This window comes from Aphanomyces astaci (assembly GCF_000520075.1).
Source record: "Aphanomyces astaci strain APO3 unplaced genomic scaffold supercont1.7, whole genome shotgun sequence".
NCBI classification, from domain to species: Eukaryota; Oomycota; class Saprolegniomycetes; order Saprolegniales; family Verrucalvaceae; genus Aphanomyces; species Aphanomyces astaci.
The window spans coordinates 189,810-208,561 of record NW_009798270.1 but is presented as its reverse complement, the minus strand read 5'-3'; the positions used below and the strand labels follow the sequence as shown (position 1 = coordinate 208,561).

The 18,752-nt window shown below is 49.1% G+C and overlaps 9 protein-coding genes and 1 non-coding gene across 13 annotated transcripts; 5 read left to right on the top strand and 5 right to left on the bottom strand.

Moving 5' to 3' along the window:
* Positions 1-607: 607 nt before the first annotated feature.
* H257_04020 lies at positions 608-1,930 on the bottom strand. Of its 2 annotated transcripts, XM_009828376.1 has the most exons (4): positions 1,907-1,930; positions 1,749-1,840; positions 1,608-1,691; positions 608-1,501 (listed from the first exon to the last, which is right to left on the bottom strand). In XM_009828376.1, the coding sequence occupies exon 4, from the start codon at positions 1,187-1,189 to the stop codon at positions 851-853; it is 339 nt and encodes a 112-aa protein (XP_009826678.1). In that variant the 5' UTR covers positions 1,190-1,501; positions 1,608-1,691; positions 1,749-1,840; positions 1,907-1,930; the 3' UTR covers positions 608-850. The 2 variants fall into 2 exon arrangements, with proteins under 2 accessions (XP_009826678.1, XP_009826677.1); XM_009828375.1 differs by having other exon boundaries at positions 608-1,691.
* Positions 608-3,110, top strand: H257_04019. Of its 2 annotated transcripts, XM_009828374.1 has the most exons (4): positions 608-1,328; positions 1,383-1,599; positions 1,700-1,833; positions 1,913-3,110. In XM_009828374.1, the coding sequence occupies exons 1-4, from the start codon at positions 1,209-1,211 to the stop codon at positions 2,996-2,998; spliced, it is 1,557 nt and encodes a 518-aa protein (XP_009826676.1). In that variant the 5' UTR covers positions 608-1,208; the 3' UTR covers positions 2,999-3,110. The 2 variants fall into 2 exon arrangements, with proteins under 2 accessions (XP_009826676.1, XP_009826675.1); XM_009828373.1 differs by having other exon boundaries at positions 608-1,599.
* Positions 3,111-4,492: 1,382 nt separating this feature from the next.
* On the top strand, positions 4,493-5,340 carry H257_04018 (DNA repair protein). The gene is made up of 2 exons (XM_009828372.1): positions 4,493-4,946; positions 4,997-5,340. Exons 1-2 carry the CDS (start codon positions 4,515-4,517, stop codon positions 5,147-5,149), a joined length of 585 nt encoding a protein of 194 aa, XP_009826674.1. The 5' UTR covers positions 4,493-4,514; the 3' UTR covers positions 5,150-5,340.
* A 195-nt stretch (positions 5,341-5,535) lies between these two features.
* Positions 5,536-8,822, top strand: H257_04017 (hypothetical protein). The gene is made up of 2 exons (XM_009828371.1): positions 5,536-7,091; positions 7,612-8,822. Exons 1-2 carry the CDS (start codon positions 5,586-5,588, stop codon positions 8,731-8,733), a joined length of 2,628 nt encoding a protein of 875 aa, XP_009826673.1. The 5' UTR covers positions 5,536-5,585; the 3' UTR covers positions 8,734-8,822.
* A 316-nt stretch (positions 8,823-9,138) lies between these two features.
* On the bottom strand, positions 9,139-9,699 carry H257_04016. Of its 2 annotated transcripts, XM_009828370.1 has the most exons (2): positions 9,651-9,699; positions 9,139-9,601 (listed from the first exon to the last, which is right to left on the bottom strand). In XM_009828370.1, the coding sequence occupies exon 2, from the start codon at positions 9,589-9,591 to the stop codon at positions 9,325-9,327; it is 267 nt and encodes an 88-aa protein (XP_009826672.1). In that variant the 5' UTR covers positions 9,592-9,601; positions 9,651-9,699; the 3' UTR covers positions 9,139-9,324. The 2 variants fall into 2 exon arrangements, with proteins under 2 accessions (XP_009826672.1, XP_009826671.1); XM_009828369.1 differs by having other exon boundaries at positions 9,140-9,699.
* Positions 9,700-9,976: 277 nt separating this feature from the next.
* On the top strand, positions 9,977-10,880 carry H257_04015 (hypothetical protein). The gene has a single exon (XM_009828368.1). It carries the CDS (start codon positions 10,031-10,033, stop codon positions 10,763-10,765), a length of 735 nt encoding a protein of 244 aa, XP_009826670.1. The 5' UTR covers positions 9,977-10,030; the 3' UTR covers positions 10,766-10,880.
* A 248-nt stretch (positions 10,881-11,128) lies between these two features.
* Positions 11,129-12,295, bottom strand: H257_04014 (hypothetical protein). The gene has a single exon (XM_009828367.1). The coding sequence runs from the start codon at positions 12,281-12,283 to the stop codon at positions 11,219-11,221; it is 1,065 nt and encodes a 354-aa protein (XP_009826669.1). The 5' UTR covers positions 12,284-12,295; the 3' UTR covers positions 11,129-11,218.
* A 321-nt stretch (positions 12,296-12,616) lies between these two features.
* Positions 12,617-12,688, top strand: H257_04013. Its single transcript has one exon. It is a non-coding gene; the product is annotated as a tRNA-Met (tRNA).
* Positions 12,689-13,150: 462 nt separating this feature from the next.
* Positions 13,151-14,373, bottom strand: H257_04012 (hypothetical protein). The gene has a single exon (XM_009828366.1). The coding sequence runs from the start codon at positions 14,352-14,354 to the stop codon at positions 13,344-13,346; it is 1,011 nt and encodes a 336-aa protein (XP_009826668.1). The 5' UTR covers positions 14,355-14,373; the 3' UTR covers positions 13,151-13,343.
* A 491-nt stretch (positions 14,374-14,864) lies between these two features.
* On the bottom strand, positions 14,865-16,483 carry H257_04011 (hypothetical protein; the record flags this gene model as incomplete). The annotated part of the gene is made up of 4 exons (XM_009828365.1): positions 14,865-16,040; positions 16,108-16,240; positions 16,296-16,365; positions 16,435-16,483. The coding sequence occupies 4 exons, from the start codon at positions 16,481-16,483 to the stop codon at positions 14,865-14,867; spliced, it is 1,428 nt and encodes a 475-aa protein (XP_009826667.1).
* Between the last annotated feature and the right edge of the window lie 2,269 nt (positions 16,484-18,752).

The following is an 18,752-nucleotide window of genomic DNA, read 5'->3' as shown; positions in this document are numbered from 1 at the left end:
GCACAATATTATTAATAATAGTACTATTGTGGATTCGGCACAAGTTTCCAGACCCCATCGAATCGAATCGACGCTAGTGTATTTATTGGATTGGCCCTTACAGAAAAGTATACAAATAGATTCAACCAATCAGAACTAGAGCTTGCTTCAATATTGATTACATAAACCACGCGAATTTTTGAAGTTTATAGTGAATTCACAATACAATATATTAGAGCTCTTTCGAAGATTCGTTAATTAATAGTAGTATTTAATATTTCGATGATTAGCTATTGATTGGTTGTATTCATTCAATTAAGTAGCCAATGAATATCCACTAATTCAATCACTCCGCATGGATTGGCCAACGAGATCACAAGATCAAATTCCAACATGCATCAACAACACATGTGGAAACTCGAGGAAAGGACATGCCACATCGTGTGGGCTGCGCAAAGGATTCCAGATGTGCTTAGCGCGCTGAAAGAAGGTAAGACTATGGAGTTGGAAGGTTGCTCTTGAAGCGCATACGTATCTCCCAACCCTTGCCAGTTGTGTACAACAGCGCAGATGCGGACGCGTCGTTGATTGTGATCGCACTCGACGCCAACAACGTTTCGTTTACAGTGAACGACAATGGTAGGTACTGTGAGGGGCTATGTGGGTTCTTTCGAGATCAGTTGAGCAATCTGAATAGGTCATGGTATTCGAGGAACCGATCTCTGCGCACTGGTGTGCACCGCCGCAGGTGACATCAGTCAAAAATTCAACTGAATAACCCTCGCTAGCAACCTCCAAGGACGACTTGTTCAATTCCCAAGGGTACAAGTACAACGGATGGGGAGGAGACAGTTTACTTTGCCTGTCCAAGCTATCCAGAATCACCATCGAAAGCCGAAACAATACTTCGTGGAACACTTACCGAAAAATCGTCACTGTGCGCCGCCCGTAGGCAACAAGTGGACTGACGTGCATGGTAGAACGGACACGTCGAGTTCCAAGGACGGGTGTCGTCGAAGAAGTGCCTTCCTGGGACCATCGTGACCGTGCAAAACTTGTTTGGCAACATCCCCGCACGCCAGCGGCAACTGCTTGGAAATCCACTCGTCCGAGCCAAACTTCTCTCAAGCGTTCGACTCTTCTGTCTTCGTCTTGGCCTCGTGCGCACAAACGTTGCGTTTGAAGTCATTGACAAGCGTAGCGTTTGCATTTGACCTATTCTGTCAAAAATGGAACCACCTACTCACCATGTTCAAGAGAGCACCGTCAATAGCTTTCGCCTGGGCGCATCGTTCGATCCCCGGCAGCAGTTGGCAAGTTTGGGCGGTGCCGAGTGCCCGTCGTACCAAGTAAGTAGGCTGCGTCATCATATGTGGAACGAACGACGTCACATAATTTTCCAGGCGGTGGCATTTGCTTCCGCGCCGACAAGTCGACCTTGCTTTCGGATCGACGGCGTGATCGCGACCAACCCGCCAACGTTTTCGGCGTGGTCAACGGCCAACGTGGCCCGCGCGATGCTCTCGTATCAAAGTATCAGCTTCAACAACCTTTGGATCGACGGCTTTTACACGCAATGCACGTTGCTGCTTCGACAACATATCCTCCAACACAAAACAGGTACGTACGTGATAGTATGAAATTGGTATTTTTTCTAGCCCAAACATACAGCCACGGCAACAGCTAGTGTACGCGATTGGTTAAACGTATTTCTGTGTAGACATTCCCATGGTTATCATCAACGTGCAATGTTCCCCGGAAGAGTTTACTCTTGTGAACGAAGATCCAGGGGTGCGCGCAGTCCAGTTTCGACACCAAGTCGCGTTCGAAGACTTCTTCCGGGCGTTCCTCGAGGTTCTTTCTATCCATGTGTTTTGTCATGTTATGTCTAGGGATTTTCAATGCGATGCTGACAGCATATATATACTTGTAGCACACGCTGCCACGGCTTCCGCTAGTCAGCGACGACGACTCGAACGAGGCTACTTTGAGCGACAGCGACTCGTCCATCCACAGCCGCAGCCTGACAAACGACGAGCATGACACGGTTGTTGGTTTCAAACGTCGTCGCAGGGATGGGGTGGTTGAAACGAGCCCTCTCGGTCAAAACCGTATCGCATTCGACGAGTTTTCCAATGCAATTTGGACGTCCATGCCGAATCGCATGGCCAGTCCGGTCCGGCAAACCTGTTTGGGGAGGACGATCGCCGATGATTCCGCGCCCGCAGGTCGCTCCCAACATGCCACGTTCGACACCGTGTCAAAGTACTTTAAAACCGGCAACACCACGGCAACGTCGCAGCAAAAGCCATGGGACCACAGGCCCATGAGCTACACCAACCCCTTGTCAAAGTTACATCCGTGGATGAAACAACGCTTGTCGGTGCTGGTCCAGAACGCAAGGACGATTCAATCTGTGGCCATTCAGCTTCCGGCGGCGATGCTCCAGCACCTGGACGTTCTGCAGCAAGTCGACAACAAGTTTATCCTCGTGCAATGCAAGGCCCCGCTGTTGCTTTTGTGCATTGACCAGCACGCCGCCGACGAGCGCGTCAAGCTCGAAGCGCTGGAAAACGCCCACTTGTCGGCGGCGTTCCCGAGCCGATCGCTCGACAAATTGCATGTCCTTGAGCTGAACGAGATTGAAAAGCAAGTGGTGCGATGTCACGGCGACTCCATTCGCCATTGGGGGTTTGAAGTGGTGGAGGACGGCGACGTGGACAAGTGGTCGCTTGCTCGGGTGCCAGTCGTGGACCATCGTGAAGCCACCTGCGACGACTTCTTCGAGTACCTGCACCTCTTGGCCACGATGGCCGCACCAACCCTTCCAAGACCCCCCGCGATCACTCGGTTTTTGCATTCCCGAGCTTGCCGAAGTGCCATTATGTTTGGAGACCCACTCACTCGAGAAGAATGCCAAACGCTGATCCGACAGCTCAGCACGTGTCGGTTGCCATTTCAATGTGCCCACGGCAGGCCTTCCATTGTACCCTTGGTGCAATTGACTGAATCGGATTGAGTCGTCTGGAGTTAACGTTGTTTGGGCTGCCAAGAATACTACTACTACTACTTTGGAAGGATTGTACTAACACTTGTGAGGTAGTACTAATTAAAGTTGACCTAGTGCGCGCCACATATTTTATACATGTATTAAATTACTACGTAAAATGTACAATTTGGTCCCGAGAATAGTAGATATAACTTCGATTTGCACTTTTCAAATGTGCAAAAGCGAAGGAGTTGCATAACGACCTCTCTATAATTACATTCTGTAACGACACGGTACGGATTGTCTAAAACACTGGGTTGATGTAACAAACACCCAGGTTTATGGTGTGAATAGCCAAAACGAGTGAAAAGCACAATGTAAACAATGTATTCACTGGTCATCACGAACAACTTTTGATATTACAAATGACAGGCATTTATAAAACCCCAGTGAATTAGCTACTGTAAAACACCAGGTATTAATATTTATTAAACTTTGTATTAATAACACAGTTACATCAGAAGTACCACTCTTTTAGCCACGTAAAACCGACGCCAAAGCAAGTGCAGAGCACAATAGTATAATAGAACTAAGGTAATGCATCAATTGTTGACACAGCACCAAATTATGAGACTGTCTGACTTTTAGCCAATAGCATCTCGATATTTCGTGTTGGCCTTGTATGATTGGATATGATAATATTCGTCTCTATATTTTATTACATGTCTCAATGCTGAAGTCTGGTCAGTTTTTTTCAATCTCAAACAAAAAAATACAAGTATTTAAATAGAGTGCCAACTAGAAACACTCTGACACTGTCCCGCCATACATGCCTACGAGAGCGTCACAGCAGTTGTGCATAGCTACGTGATACATGGAAGTACTCACTTTAGAGCCATCGCTATTATAGACAAAGAAGCAGCAGTGTATTGCTCGTCGCAACGAGTGGATGGCCTCCACTATGCTGCTACTGTTGTGATCAACGTCAGTGAATTAAAATGTGACTGCATTTTTTTAATCTGACTAATTAAATTCATGTAACTTTTTATTACGTATTGCAAAATGCATGCAATTATATTTTTGATCAAATTATTTTGCATATTAATTTAATCAAATACAAACATCAAGGTTTTTAAAGGGTGTCATGAATTGATTCACCTAAAAACAGTCGTGACCATAAAGCTCAAAACATTTAATTTCGATACAAATCTGAAATGTAGTCTAATCATGCTCAATGATACATCAAAAAAATGGTGGCGTTTTATATTCTCTTGTGGTGCTATCAGCATTAAAATAATCGTTCTCGTTCTCGAGCTACTGGGATTTGAAGTCATGGCCAAAACTTGACCAAAAACAGTGTCAACAATTGATGCATTACCTTAGTAGTAATTTATTGGTTCAATGATAACTGCTCCTAAAATCGCATTTGACATGAATATTTGTTGATAAAATTGAAACGTAAAGTTGTTTACTTTGATTTGATTGGCTTGTTTCCGCCAATCCGATCGAACGTGCACTTGGTATTGCAAAAGCATCGGTGGAACAAATGGAGGTTCTGCCGCCGCCGATGCCCGAGGCGACAATTTGCGAGGTGTGCTCGTTGGACTGCCCCTGTGACGACGTGTACATGACGGTGTTTTCAGTGCACATTTGTCCCGACTGCCGTTACGGCAACCCTGCCTACAAACTGCTGACGAAAGACTTAGCGAAGAAGACGTATTTGCTCACGGACTCGACAATGGAAACACTTCCGTGTCTGCGAAAACCCAATCCAAAGCACGAGGCCTTTGCGCCACTGCGTTTGTACTTGCAAAAGACTTGCGAAGCCACGGCCATTCGGCAGCATGGAAGCCTCGAGAACGTGGCGGTCGAGAAAAAGAAGCGAGAATGTGCCAAATACGAAAAGGCTGTGGCGCGAACCAAGTCCGAAGTGTCGCGCTTGGGTACATATGGAAAGCGCCGCAAAGACAAGCACGCAGTACGATAACCATGTTTCGTCGTTCGCACGAGGTCATTGTGCGTGTCTAGGGTGGAGGAGCCGTACGGATCACACGGCGACCAGTGATCAAAGAAGTTGACCACAAGCATACGTTTGAGAACGAAAGACAAAACGACGACGGCACGTGGCTCAAAGAATGTGCGTGTGGACTGTCGATCAACGTGCACAAGGTGTACGAATAACATGAACATATGCAATGTCACAAATCAAATACCGACACTCACTTCCAGCCTTGCACTGTGGAACAAGCCACGTACGACGCAGCAAGGAGTCGTTCTATTGACCAAGCCAAAATGCTAGGCACTGATGCGGACAATTTCATGGCGAATGACTCTATGCATGCGCGAATAGAGGGGTTCACAATAGATTGAAAGAAGTTGTAAGCATGGTGGCACTCCAATTGCAAACAACGAAACGCGCCGAAGAAGCAAATCACGAAGTCATCGTTAGGCTAGCTATGGCAGACACTTGAGCATGAGCCCTTGTCCACTTGGCGGTTCAAGAACTTGATACCGGTACTGTCATTATCCGGGTTATGACGTGTCGTATCCGGATTCGTCCACGGAGGCGACACGCAAGATTTGTACATACAGTAGTACCACGGGCGGGTGATTCGCGATGGCGACGTCATGGTTCAGTACGAAGGTGAACTTGTCCACGATCGTGTCCCAAGGCTTGGAGCATGTGACTAAGCTCAAGGACGATGTCGAGAAGCAGTTTGACGAGGCCGTGTCTGGCAAGGGCACGACTAAGCTTCCACTAGTGCCCAGTACATCATCAGCGGCTGTGGAGCAACAACCTTTGCCGCCAAGCTTGTTTCAAGAGAGCGTGCCGTCAACTGCCACACCGTTGGTTGATCTAGCTCCATCTCCAGCGCCGTCCCAAAGCGGAGAATCTCCACCACCACCTGCGAGTGAGCACATCAACCACGAAGCCGAACAAACTTCAGAAGATGAAGTTCTGCCAGGTCACAACGACGCGCCAGTTCCTCATGCTTCTGGTGCATCGAATGAGCTGCAGACTACTGATTCGACACGACCTTCCACGTCGTCGGAAGGCGCCGACACTTCGCCAATTCTCTGTATTCTCGCTCCATCAACGATTGACCAGTCGTCCGAACCTGCTTCACAGCTCCTTCTTTTGGAATCAAACTCACCACAGGAATCGTCGCCGTTGTTGGCACCATCGCCTTCTTCGCTGCCTTCCCACACCAACGATGCGACCGCCTCCGACGCATCTGGATGGCACACATCCCTTGACGAGATGCAACCAGACGCCGCTGAAAATGCAGCGCTCCTCGCCATCGTCCAGGCTATTCCACCCAACCCAGCCAACACATCCGAGGCCACCTCTACTACTGCTGAACCTCCCAGCCATGTTGGCTTCGACGTTCCACCCTCGGATTCTGCTACTACCACCGCCACGCCATCAGTCGAATCCTCGTCACCATGTGACAATACCATTCCTCCTACTCTGTCATCTGTGGCTGAGAAAGTTGCTCTGCCACTCGAAGCCTCGTTGTTTCTGCAAAAAGAACTGGCGCACGTACAGTCTGAACTCCGCAAGACCCAAACGGTGCTAAGCGAGCGGGAGAACCAGCTCCTGTCGTCGTCTGCTGCCATGTCGAAATTGCATGAAGAGCTCGAATCGATGCGGAATCATGTTTCGCCTACACCTGCTGCCACGACTACCAACGACGCGGCGGTTATCTATGCGTTGCAAGTGGCTTTGGCCGACAAAGAAATGCAGCTCAGCAACTTGCTTGAGGAAGGCGAGGCGTTGTCCAAGAAGCAAGCGGCGTTCGAGTCGCGGCTCCGTGCCCTTCGCAAGGAAAAGACGGACGTCATGGACGAGAACAAGAAGCTCACGGCGGCCCTGGAGACGGCCACGGCCAAGTGGGAAACCGCGCGCATGCATCTGGTCACGGCGGAAGAAGACGCCAAGTTGCACGCTCAGTTGCTCAAGTCTCTCGACGCCACGGACGCCCAGTTGCAGGCTTCGGAAGCAACATTGGCAGCAACCAAGCAACGCCTGGCCACCGCAGAATGCCACGTGGAGGAACTCGTGGCTGAGAACGACGCGCTCAAGGCGCGCACCCAGCTCGAAGCCGTGCAAGATCGCGAGGTATTGTGAATTTTTCGCTATTGTGCTTTCGAGTGAAATTTCGTGTTGTAGCGTGGTTTCTCGTTGGAATTTAAATCGATTTGATTGGCTACTTAAGAAGTGCTCAAAATGATTAGCCAATCAAATCCTTCTCAATGTAATTCAACCAATCAGATCGATTGTGGATCGGTTTGGTCGGCGCGATTCGATTGCACCCCTTCCCCAAATTTGTATCAAATCGACAATATAAATTTCCAAAATTCGCGTGGTTTATCGAATCAAGATTGAATCGCGCTGGAAGTTCTGATTGGCTGACTATACTTGTCCTTTTTCTGTAAGAGCCAATCAAATCCACTCAAAAATGGATTCGCCAATAGCGTCGAGTCGTGATTCGATGGGGTCTGGAAATTTGTACCAAATCCACAATACTACTCATACTCTTTGCTGTTTGATATTATATTAGTTGGTTGTGTGATAAAGAAGAACAAGTAGACGACGAATAGGTGGTGGTGGTTGATTAAATACAATCGTGTGTTTCTAGGCACTGGAAGCTACGATAGCAGAATTGCAAGCCAGCGTGACCCGCGTGGAAGCCGAAGCGTCGGCGCGCGAAGACCAGGCGCGGCTGGCGCTGCATGCGATGAAGCAGCGATGGCAGGAGGCTGTGACGAGGATGGATCACCTGACGCACACCACGAGCGACGCAACGCAGCCTCTGCTTCGACAGCTCCAATTGGTGCAGGAAGAGCAGCGCGTGCAGGAGTTGCGGCGCATATCGTTTGAGACGGATATGCAGGAACGGGTGGACACCGCCGCTCGTGACGTGGCAGCGTTGCAGGCACAGCTAGCCGACGAAACGAGCCGGGCGCGAGACGCGACCACCCAAGCGTCGGCGCTGGCCGAACAAGTCCAGGCGTTGCTGGCAAACTTGGATGCGGAGAAACGTACAGTGGAAACACTCCGGCAGCAATTGGAAACGGACGGGCATCGACGGCAGCAACTGGAGCAGCAACTGGAGGCCCTGAGCGATGAAAACCGACAAATTGCGACACGGCTGCGGTTGGAGCAGGACCAACACGAACTCCAAGTAACGCAGCTCCATCAACAGGAGGCCCAGCGCGCACAGGAAGTGACGACGTTGCGTCAGAAACTCTGCGACGTGGTTAGTAATTCCATGGTACGTCGGCCAAGTGGTGGCTCAAGCTCCATTCTCCCCACCAGCCCATTGTTGGATGTGCCATCCCCCGCTTTCCAACCAGATCCGCAGCACACGACGACGTCTTCGATCGGGCACTTGGAGCGCAAGCCGTCGGGGGACGTGATCGAGGACATGTCCATGATAGAATGGAACCAGTTGCTGCAAAAGGTTCGGTTGCGGGAAAGTGAGACAGCGTTACTCAAGCACCAGCTCCACACGGTCGAAGACGCGCGAAAGAGCGCGAGTGACGACGTCGTGCGCCTGTCGACGAGGAATGCTGCGCTGGAAGCCGCGGCGGCGGACTTGGCGGTCACGAAAGCCGCGCTCGCGGCCATGGAGGTCAAGCAACACGTGCTGCTTGAGCTCTTGGGCGAAAAAGACGAACAGGTCGAAGAGCTCGAGTCCGAATTCAGAGAGTTCAAGCAAATGTACCAAAACCAAATCGACACCCTCACGCGACGTTGATCGTAGTTGTTGAAATGCCATTAACTACTAAAGACCTACTAACGTTACGAAGTAACCTTAGTAATACTACGTAGTACTTGACACCGAACAAATGAATGTCACATGCCAAGATATCGCCCCCAAATTTGTTGGTGGGTGCACGCAGGGTACTATGGGAAAAAATATTTCTTACCAATTTTCCAAAGTAAAAACAATAACTAAGTTAGTAGTATTGTATTGCAGCGCACGTGGCCAATGCAGTTATTGTAGTGCTTGCTGCACTTAAATATTTCATCGTCTACTAGTAAAATTGTCAATTATTTAAATGAACAATTCTAATTCAATACAAATGAAATGATAAAATATTGTTGGCTCAAGTAAAATGATTTTGGATCAATCAATTACTTGAGTATTGTAATTGACCAGCGCTGAGCAATAAATTATTTTCTGTATTTAATTGTCAATTGTTTTTCCCATACCCTAGGTGTACCTGATTTGAATTGTTTGTCCAGCAGCAAGGAGCAGCCTACAGTGTAGTCGTCGACGGCAGTGGTAATACTGTCGTCCTGTGTGGATCGCTCGTCGCGAGTACTACTGTAGTACGGTGCTATATTAAGGATGAGTAGAGTTCTTGGTGCTGCGTCCGAGGCTGAACCAACTGCGCTTCACCGGTGGTTTCTTGGTTCCATCGTTGTCGACGTCTTCTGGATTGCGACTGTGGGCATCTCGTTGTTTCACCTTCTTGTCGTGGTTGTTGCTGTCGTAGAGGGTGGCTGCCGTAGGCTCGCCGTAGCCATCGAGCAAGCTGGACCCGTCCACCTGGCCTATACCTTCACCAAACGTAGCCGTACTCTTCTTGCTTCGACCGAACCCAACCATGGCGTCAATTCTAAAATGCCGACAGAGGTGCGGTTGTTTATCCAAACGAACGAACGTACTGTCGTGTGCTTGCTGATTTCTCATCGGTCCATTACTCTACACGCCCCATTTGCCTATTGCGAGATAAAACTGGTGAAACACCGAGCATCCTGAGTATATTTCGGCACTTTTTCCAGGATCCGTCGTAGTTTAGGCTTTAGGGCCTAAGTAGGTTTGCAAATCGAGGAGCTTACAAAACATATCCGAATTGAAGGCTGGAACAGCCATGCTGCTGTGAAATTTATCCCGCGATCCAAAAATCATCCGGATAATAGATTCGTTTTCCGATTTATCCGCCGAAAAAAGGCAGAGGCAGGCCATATGATGTTATCCGGATGAGGCCATTTTGACCAAAGAACAACGTTCATTCAGCAGAAGTTTTTTCCAGCAAAGTACAAGCATGCCAGCCGCCGCCCCTCATGTCGATCCATCGACGCCTGCCGCCGCGACTGCCAGCTACGAGATGGAGAGTCTCATTCGTCGCAATGCGGCGCTTGAAGACTTGGTTCGTCGATCTCGGGAAGAGCTGGTTCGATTTGGATCCGACGCCGAGCGTAGCGAAGAGCGTCTGACAAACAAGTTGCTCGCACGCTTGGGGCAACTCCGCCTTGAAAAAGAGAAACTGGCGATGAATGTTGAGCGAGAAGAGGAGTTTCTTACGAACACGCTTCAGCGCAAGCTTCGTCAACTGCAGCAAGACAAGGTCGATCTTGAAAACAAGTTGGAAAGCGAGCAGGAGTTCATGGTGAACCGGTTGCAGCGACAGTTGGAAGTGGCAAACAACGCGACGGCCGACAAGGTGCAGCTCGAAAACGAACTCGAGCAAGAACAAGAGTACATCGTCAACCGGCTCCAGAAGCAGGTGTTGGCCGTGAAAATCGAGAAAAAGAAAGTCGAGCAACGTATGTTGGACGAGATGGTTGCCATGGTGTCGTCGTTGGAAGCGCATGCCGAAGATCCGCAGATGATGAAGCACGCTCTCGCGACCGCGAAGGAAGCGCTGCACGAACGTGTGAAGGCACACAAAGCGACAGGCGTCGCCCAAGACACGTCGGACACAACGTCGTTGAATAACGAAGTGCTCCTCGAGTCGGTGAGCTCTCGCCACCACCTCAACCGCCGCGGCACGCTGTAGGATCATGTTGTATCGACGTACAGTACTTGGTGCTTCTGGTGGGTTTCTCCACTGTCAAGTAAATAAATTAAACGTTCATTTGAATTCACTCGTGTTCAATTCTCCATGCATGGACGTTTTATATCAGACCAAATATAAATATTGTGTCGTATACCTAATAATACTATATATATTCACTCGTGTTCGATTCTCCATACATGGACGTTTTATATCAGACCAAATATTAATATTGTGTCGTATACCTAATAATACTCTAAATATATTATAGCACAGAATTGGCAGGAGGATTTAGCCAATCAGATTGCAGAAAACCATCACCCACATCAAATTAGTGTACGACTGCAACGACGATATCAATTTAGCTGCAAACGTTCCATGGATTTGACGATTCATTTTATAAATATGTGGGAGGGATTAAAATAAGGTTAAAATAACTCGGCTATTTCTTGTCGTCTAAAGCGCTTGCCGCAGCAAATCGACTTGCGCCGGCGTCAACCTCGTGGGGAATTGAATGTCAAAATGCACGTGCAAGTCCCCGCGCCGCGACGGGTCCTTCGACGAGGGCATGCCTTCGCCCACAAACACCTTCCGCGTCGTGGGCGTCACGACCGAGTCCAGTTTCAGGTGCAGCTCGCGGTCGTCCAACGTCTTGATGGTCAATGTGCCTTGGCCAACCAGCGCATCCTTGAGCGAGATCTTGGCCGTGTAGATCAGGGTGTCGTTGTCCCGTCGAAACTTGGCATGCGGCTTCTCTTGTATCACAAAGATGATGTCCTGCGCGATTCGACCGGGCATCAAGTCGCCCTCCCCTTCGAACGTCACCTTGGTCCCGGCTTTCCAGCCGGGCCGGACTTGAATCTCAAGGATTTTCTCTTCCTCCCGGAACCCCTGCGCGCGCTCGTCGTACACTTTGCGTGTGATCTTGAGCTTCTTCACGCAGCCCGTGTACAGCTGCTCTAAAGTACAATCCAGGTCGCGCTTCAATGCCTCTGGCCGCTTGCCGCGTCCCCCTCCACCCATCGACTCGCCAAACGGATCACTCCCAAAGAACGAATGCTGGCGCCGGCCACCGCTGCCTCCACCGCCAAACATGCCTGAAAACGGGTCCGCGCCCTCGGCTTCGTGGAGGTTTGATGTACCAAAGAACTGCTCAAAGATCTTGGACGGGTCCGACGAGTGAAACGCGAATCCACCGGGGAAGCCGCCGCCGCTGCTGCTAAAGTGCGCTGATTGCCCTGGGAAGAACCCACCTCCCATGTTCTCGCCGCCTCCGGGAGCATTTCCACCCCCTGCCTTCAATCCTTCCTCGCCGTACTGGTCGAAGATGGTCCGTTTCTGTTTGTCGCTCAGCACTTCGTATGCTTCATTCACGTCCTGAAATTTGGACTGTGCCTGTTCCTTGTTGTTCACGTTCTTGTCGGGGTGCCACTTGAGCGCCATCTTGCGATACGCCTTCTTGAGCTCGTCGTCTGAGGCGTCGCGCTTCACGCCGAGCACTTGGTAGTAGTCTTTGCCCATACTTGCTGGTTGATAAATGATGGGTTCATGTGGCAGTTAAAAAGCGGATATCTGGTTTCGAGAAGGTTCTAGGTAGAACCAGCCAATGAAAATTCGAGAAATTTCGCGAAAAAGCCAATCGCATCGCGGCATTCTTTTTATGAGATCCACTTTATATTTCACATTCTCGAGATGGCGTCCAACGATTTGGCATAACATAGACAACACACAAGATGATTCCGAGTACTTTTCGTTAACGTTAACAGTTAATGGAAGGACGGACCGGTTGCCTTGGCCATGTTGGTTTTCAAAAATGTTAAATGCTAAACTATAAATGTAATCGAAGCATCAAGCAGCACTTTGGCGCAGAGGAAGCGTGTTGGGCTCATAACCCAAAGGTCCCTGGATCGAAACCAGGAAGTGCTATTTCTTTTTTCTTTCATTTTGGTTGGCTAGACTAATGCTCGTCATGTAGTAACATCCATAGCATTGCTGCGTTGTTTGCTGTACCGGTACAGTAGTCGTCGTACTAGTAGCCCAAGTCAGCGATTCTAGTGCCCATACATGTGCAGACTATTCCTTGTTTCCATCACCAGCATTTTTGATCTACAAATCTGTAGCATGTTTGCTTACAGTTAACTAATCTTAATAATTAGCAACATTATTACTTCGAAGTACTACAAATGTAGTATTATTAATGTAAACTACTCACATTTCGCACTTGCTAAAAGTCTCTAATAACGCTACGGTAGTACGTACGGAGTATTCTTAATCATGTAGGATTAATATTTTAATATTAATCCTACGTGATGTATTAATAGTATTAAAATACTATTAATATTAATAACATCACGTAGTATAAATAGCCAATGCTACATTTTAGCCCCAAGCAGTTTGTATTAATACTTGACGTTTGACTTTTCCGGTCCTATATAGGGCTAATACTCGCAAGGACGGGAGCAACAGCAGCTTTACAACATGGAGACCGTATACAAACTCGAAATTAGGAGATAGATAAAAAGAGAGCCTGCGGTCGCTACAACGAGTGACGACGGCTACACTCGAACCAACATGACACTGCTTATTGGTTCTTGCACTCGGGGGGTTTTTCCGTCGAATCGGCGCCAGCGGCCCCTTCCAAGGCAGGGAAGGGCTTCTTGCCGCCCTTCTTTCTCGGCGCGTCGTCGTCGTCGCTGTCTTCGTCTTCTTCTTCGTCATCGTACTCGTCGTCATCGTCGTCTTCGTAGTCCGAATCGTCCAGTTGCGCTTCGCCCGTGAACCACAGCACCGCTTGGGGCACAATGGTTTCGTGGATGGTGAACCCAATCTGGAAATCGGCGTCCAATTGGCGCATGACGTCTTCGTTCTCTTCCTCGTCGTCCTCTGCGGGAATGTCCACGGTCGAAAACAACTGGAAGAACGAGTCGCACGGCTCGACCTTGGTGATGAAGCGCGTTTGGCCACCGTTCTTGGCCTTTTGCTTGATCTTCTTCTTCTTTTCCGTCAAGTTCTTGCCTTCGAGCCACTTGATCTCGGTGCCTTGAATGTTCTTCAGCAACGCGTCGCCGTCGGGGCCTTCCGCGACGTCGTACGCCTTGGTCAACACCGTGTTCTCGAAGAACGGGTTCGGGGCAAACGTGAATTCCAAGCGGAATCCATTGTTTTCCGTGGACGACTCAGACTTGACGTCCTTGAGGAATTCCAACGCCGGCATGTCGCGGTCCGTGATCAATTGCTCGGTTTCAGGGTGGTTCAAGAACGCCTTCATCCAGAACTGGGGGATGCCCACCGTCTTGGTTTCTTCGGTTTCCGCGGCCTTGTCTTCGGCTGTCGCGACCTCCTTGTCCCCAGACACCACCAGGGCGCGCTCGGAATACAAGGGTTGATACAGCTTTTCGTACTTGAGTTCCAACAAGCGTCGTTCCTTTTCGAACTCAGCTTCGAGGACCCCATGTTGCTCTTGCAATGCCTTGAGGTGGTTCACGCGGGTCAACACTGCCGCCGGCAAGTCCAGCGTGATATCTTCGCCTTCATCCCCGACATCTGCGTCGATCACGAGTTCATTCAATTTGGTCGCGACGGCATCGGTCATGGTACAGTATCCCAAGCAAATCAAAAAGTGACCGCCAATGTAAGCCCCACATACAAATCCATAGATATTCCATGAAATCCAAATGACTGGGAGCAGTCTTCTCGCGTTATCCGGACGCGCTTTCTCACATCGACTGTTTTTATCCGGAGATCTTGTACCCGGCCTTCGAGGGCTCTGCACCCCGCTGCGTAGACCTACTTATACTAGTAGAAAGGTCGCGTCCCCACGGACATCTACGTCTGGCCCGCCGCGGCGTCGTTATGCACCCCTATCCTGGATAGCACGTCGCCTCGTGGCGGACGTGGGAGGTGGTCGACCTTCGGAAAATCAACAACGCGATTTGATTGGTGCAATGTGAACCAATCCTAGTGCCGGGATATGTCGATGTAATTGAAGGACATTTGGGTCGGGTGAGAAGACATGGCATGAATATGATTGCGTGCAATGTCGGGGAGATCATGCGTGTGCTAAACGTTCATGGCAAGCAGCCCTTGATTTAAAAAGCATGACTCATGTGTGTCCAAGCGGTCGACGGAAGGTTAACTGGACTGGTCGGACACTGGATTTCACAAGGCGTGCGATGCTTTCGATCTGGGGGCCGATGGCAACACCCTGAATTTTCACCAGCACGTCCCCTTTCTTGATCACCCCCGATCGCGAGGCTGGAGTATTTGGTAAAACGTCGCCCAGGACAATACCTTGTGCAAGTGGTTTTAAGCTCAGCCCCAACGGACCGCAACCAAACGCTACCGTATACTCCACAATAGAGGGTGCTGTTCGTGACATGTCTGAATGTTGTGGCGTGACGTGGGTGGCGTTGACCTGCGTTGAACCTGTCGTTGGTGCTGCCACGTCATTGTAGGTGGCCACCATCGGTCGAGGTAGGGTCTGGCTTGATAGACTGAGGCAGCGTGGCAGTGAACCGGTTACGGAACCATTCGGAATGGGACGACCAGTCCAGAACAGGTCGAAGCCCTGTAGCACGTCCTCGTGCATCTTGTGGAGCACTTGGAATTGCCGAAGCGTTGTTGGAATGTGTCTCGTCCGCCAGCCAAACGAGAGCATGACGTCCTCCGCGCAAGTCGGGTCAGACGCAGCGTGCCGAAAAAAGGTCTGCACCATCTCCCACGTCGCGAGAGTCGTCTCTGAGATGTCGTTCGACACGGTGGTGGTCAAGCGAGCCCACTGCTTTACGACGTTGGGCTCCAATTGAGGTACGACTACGCTGTGCAACGACCACAGCAACACGCTGAAGAAGCCGTGTACGAGACACTTGTCTGGTAGGAGCAGCATCACGTCCATGTTGCGACGAGTCCAAGCGTCAAAGACAACGCTCATGACCAACGTGCGCTGGATCGTTCGCATGGTCGTGGGTGGGGATGTTGCCAATGGATTCGTCGACAGGAAGGTGGCAAGTGCCATCACTGTGCCGATTGTCGCGTCCAACGACAACGAAAACTTGGCCATTGACTGGTCCGTAGGACTGGAGCGGAAACAATCCCAGTGTTGTCGCAACGAAGTTTCGTGCAAGGCGATGTCGCCCAAGTGCGTGTCCACAGCCGCCGCGGCGACGGCAGGTACTGCTGCGCCACCCGCACATCCCGATTCGATCAGCACCGGCGAAGTCGTTTGTTGTGGGGCTGGTAGTGGAACCGACCCCTTTGTAAATGCAATACTACAAAACTCCTGCGTCGTGGCACATGAGCTACATTAGCCGCCACGGATTCATACAGTGGGAACATGATGATCCTACCTTGGCTTCCGCAACGGCGGCGGCAAAGCTGTTTAGCACTTCGTCGGTTGAAGCTGCGAGGACGGGTTGTCCATGGAGACATTTCGAGTGCTCAACGCCCCGCCACCGACGTGTCATCACGTGCGCATGTGTACTATACAAAGTAACATCACCGTGGCCCCATCGAGAACAAGCACACAATGACGTACTACTCGTGCGTTCCAAACTGATACGCCGTCGGCCCGGTTGGGTCTGCCATGCCCCAGAGCGGATGGCTGCCTACCACGGCAGTACCAACCAACAACACAGGCCACCAGACCTCGCTCTCCAGTAACGCCCACATCACACCATTCGACGGATTTGACTCCTCCGTCGCTGAGTCTGTTGAGCTGTCCATTGTGGCGATGGCGCTTGACGCTCTTCTCAAAGTCTGGGTGAGCTTATTAGCTAACTAACTGTAAAGTTAACGTTGCTTTATTCTCTCAAATGTGCATGTTGTTGACTAACAGTAAATCAAAATCACTTGTTCATGCGTATCTTTTCAAACACTTCGACACAAGCGGCGTCGAGTGCTGTGGAGTACGACGTAAGGGGGGCTGTGGGAAATGACGAACATAGCCATCCTCGGTGACATAAGCGAGGATAAACGTATAAGGGCATCCCCAATGGTGCGACGGTATAATCAGACGGTATTTTGACGTTTACCGTCACTGTATTTTTTACTTTTGCGCAACCCCAATGGTAAAACGGTATAAAATCCGCATAACTGTCACTTCCGGATATGGAGGCTTGGCGTCAACCTTGTGCAATACCATCGAGGCATGGACGAGGACATGGACGACGCTTGGGAGATGCTAAGCATGAGTAACGGACCACACCAAACACCGGGGCCAAGACCGCACGTTAAAAGAGACCATAATGACCACCCAACAAACTTATTGCATTACTCCAGTATGTTGCTCCACCAAGTAGCTACGGATCGTACTGTGCGATGGCAGTCCGGATCGCAATAGGTGCAATAGTCGGCCCCACGCGGGCCCAAAACTGCTCGGCCTTATGCCCGCTCCCTTTAGACTCATCTTGGGATATGTTCAACCACGAACAAACTAGCTGGCAGTCCTCGTCAGTGGTGAAGTTCGCACCCCACCCGTTGAGAGCCATTCCAGCAGTGTCAGTATTGGTATGGAAATGTCCATGCTCAAATACATGCGTTTTATTGGTGGAAATATGCTGGTTTGTGGTTTATGATTGGCTCCGGTATTTTACCGTCGGGTGGTCACAAAACGGTAAAAATGGCCGATTTGCCGTCTCGCGGTAAAAATATGCCGTTTCCGGTAGATACCGTCGCACCGTTGGGGTTGCCAAAACTGCATATTTGACCCCAAAAACGGTAAAATAGCGTTTACCGTCGCACCATTGGGGATGCCCTAACTATCTGGACGAAGGAGACGAGTTTTGGTGCAAGGCGACGTTGTTATTCACAGTAAATTCCGCTGTTCAAGATGTATACGTAGTATGGACTTCAAATTTTGGCCGCCAGTTACGATGCTTTTTGGAAACGTATCCACTATTAATGCATTCGACGAGAATACCGTTACGTATTTTTAATATAAAATAAGTATGTCATAATTTAAAAAGATAACATCGAAATATAGCATCAAGTTATTAATAACTTTTGTCATAATTTGTGACAATTATGATTATCCAGAAAGTACTTGACTTTGTCGTTGAATTGCGCAGCAACGGCATATCTGGGCGTGTTACATTTAATTTGAAAACTGAAGACATGGTTGCAGGCTACATAACTAGATATGGTGTGCGGCGATTGCAATTATTCAGCATGCGTGAAGTGACCTCAAACATGCCAAAAACTGAAATATAGCTTACTTTGAGTGTGATTATATCCTGCAATAAGCATCGTAGCACCGTCCATGACACTTCATTACGCAGTATCGATGTTGTTGTACACGCTACCATGTTCTTGCATTGATCAGTGATCTCTGAGCCACGAAGCAGCACATTAAAGCCAGCATTTTGGTGAAAATTTCAAATGTAGCGTAAAGATGGCAATTATTGACAATAATTGTCATCTTGAGCTATAATTTATAGTAGCAAGTTAATACATTGATACTAGTATGTTACTATTAATAGTATGTTACTATTAATAGTATTGTCGATTTGATACAAATTTGGGGAGGGGGTGCAATCGAATCGCGCCGATCAAACCGATCCACAACCGATCTGATTGGTTGAATTTCATTGAGAAGGTTTTGATTGGTTAATAATTTTGAGCTCATCTGAAGTAGCCAATCAAATCGATTTAAATTCCAACGAGAAACCACGGCACAACACGAAATTTCACTCGAAAGCACAATATACTAGTAGTAATTTTTTAGGGCCACTCTGGGTGGCACAAAAAATGTCAGAGCTCTTTTTGCAACTTTTCAGAAATGTTTTGAGATTTTCAACTTTTCAAAGGACGACTTTTGCGTGTTTGGCTACCAAATACAAGTATGACATAAATAAATTGACATGTTAATAAAAAAGTTTCACCTATTGCTGACCTTTTTTACCAACATGATACAGAATCAGTATTCTATCAATACTGGAGTAGTTCTCATTCCGCATGGTATCCAAAGGTCGCATCAGAACATTTTGAAAATATT

What these genes read in the sequence shown, in the direction of transcription:
- H257_04020 (XM_009828375.1), bottom strand. Translation starts at nt 1,189, where the DNA reads ATGCAAACGCTACGCTTGTCAATGACTTCAAACGCAACGTTTGTGCGC.
- H257_04016 (XM_009828369.1), bottom strand. Translation starts at nt 9,675, where the DNA reads ATGAGAAATCAGCAAGCACACGACAGTACGTTCGTTCGTTTGGATAAA.
- H257_04015 (XM_009828368.1), top strand. Translation starts at nt 10,031, where the DNA reads ATGCCAGCCGCCGCCCCTCATGTCGATCCATCGACGCCTGCCGCCGCG.
- H257_04019 (XM_009828373.1), top strand. Translation starts at nt 1,209, where the DNA reads ATGGAACCACCTACTCACCATGTTCAAGAGAGCACCGTCAATAGCTTT. An exon ending in TATCCTCCAACACAAAACAG is followed by an intron (nt 1,600 to 1,699) that starts GTACGTACGTGA and finishes ATTTCTGTGTAG; the next exon opens with ACATTCCCATGGTTATCATC. An exon ending in TCTTCCGGGCGTTCCTCGAG is followed by an intron (nt 1,834 to 1,912) that starts GTTCTTTCTATC and finishes ATATACTTGTAG; the next exon opens with CACACGCTGCCACGGCTTCC.
- H257_04017 (XM_009828371.1), top strand. Translation starts at nt 5,586, where the DNA reads ATGGCGACGTCATGGTTCAGTACGAAGGTGAACTTGTCCACGATCGTG. An exon ending in AAGCCGTGCAAGATCGCGAG is followed by an intron (nt 7,092 to 7,611) that starts GTATTGTGAATT and finishes GTGTGTTTCTAG; the next exon opens with GCACTGGAAGCTACGATAGC.
- H257_04018 (XM_009828372.1), top strand. Translation starts at nt 4,515, where the DNA reads ATGGAGGTTCTGCCGCCGCCGATGCCCGAGGCGACAATTTGCGAGGTG. An exon ending in GCCGCAAAGACAAGCACGCA is followed by an intron (nt 4,947 to 4,996) that starts GTACGATAACCA and finishes GTGCGTGTCTAG; the next exon opens with GGTGGAGGAGCCGTACGGAT.
- H257_04014 (XM_009828367.1), bottom strand. Translation starts at nt 12,283, where the DNA reads ATGGGCAAAGACTACTACCAAGTGCTCGGCGTGAAGCGCGACGCCTCA.
- H257_04012 (XM_009828366.1), bottom strand. Translation starts at nt 14,354, where the DNA reads ATGACCGATGCCGTCGCGACCAAATTGAATGAACTCGTGATCGACGCA.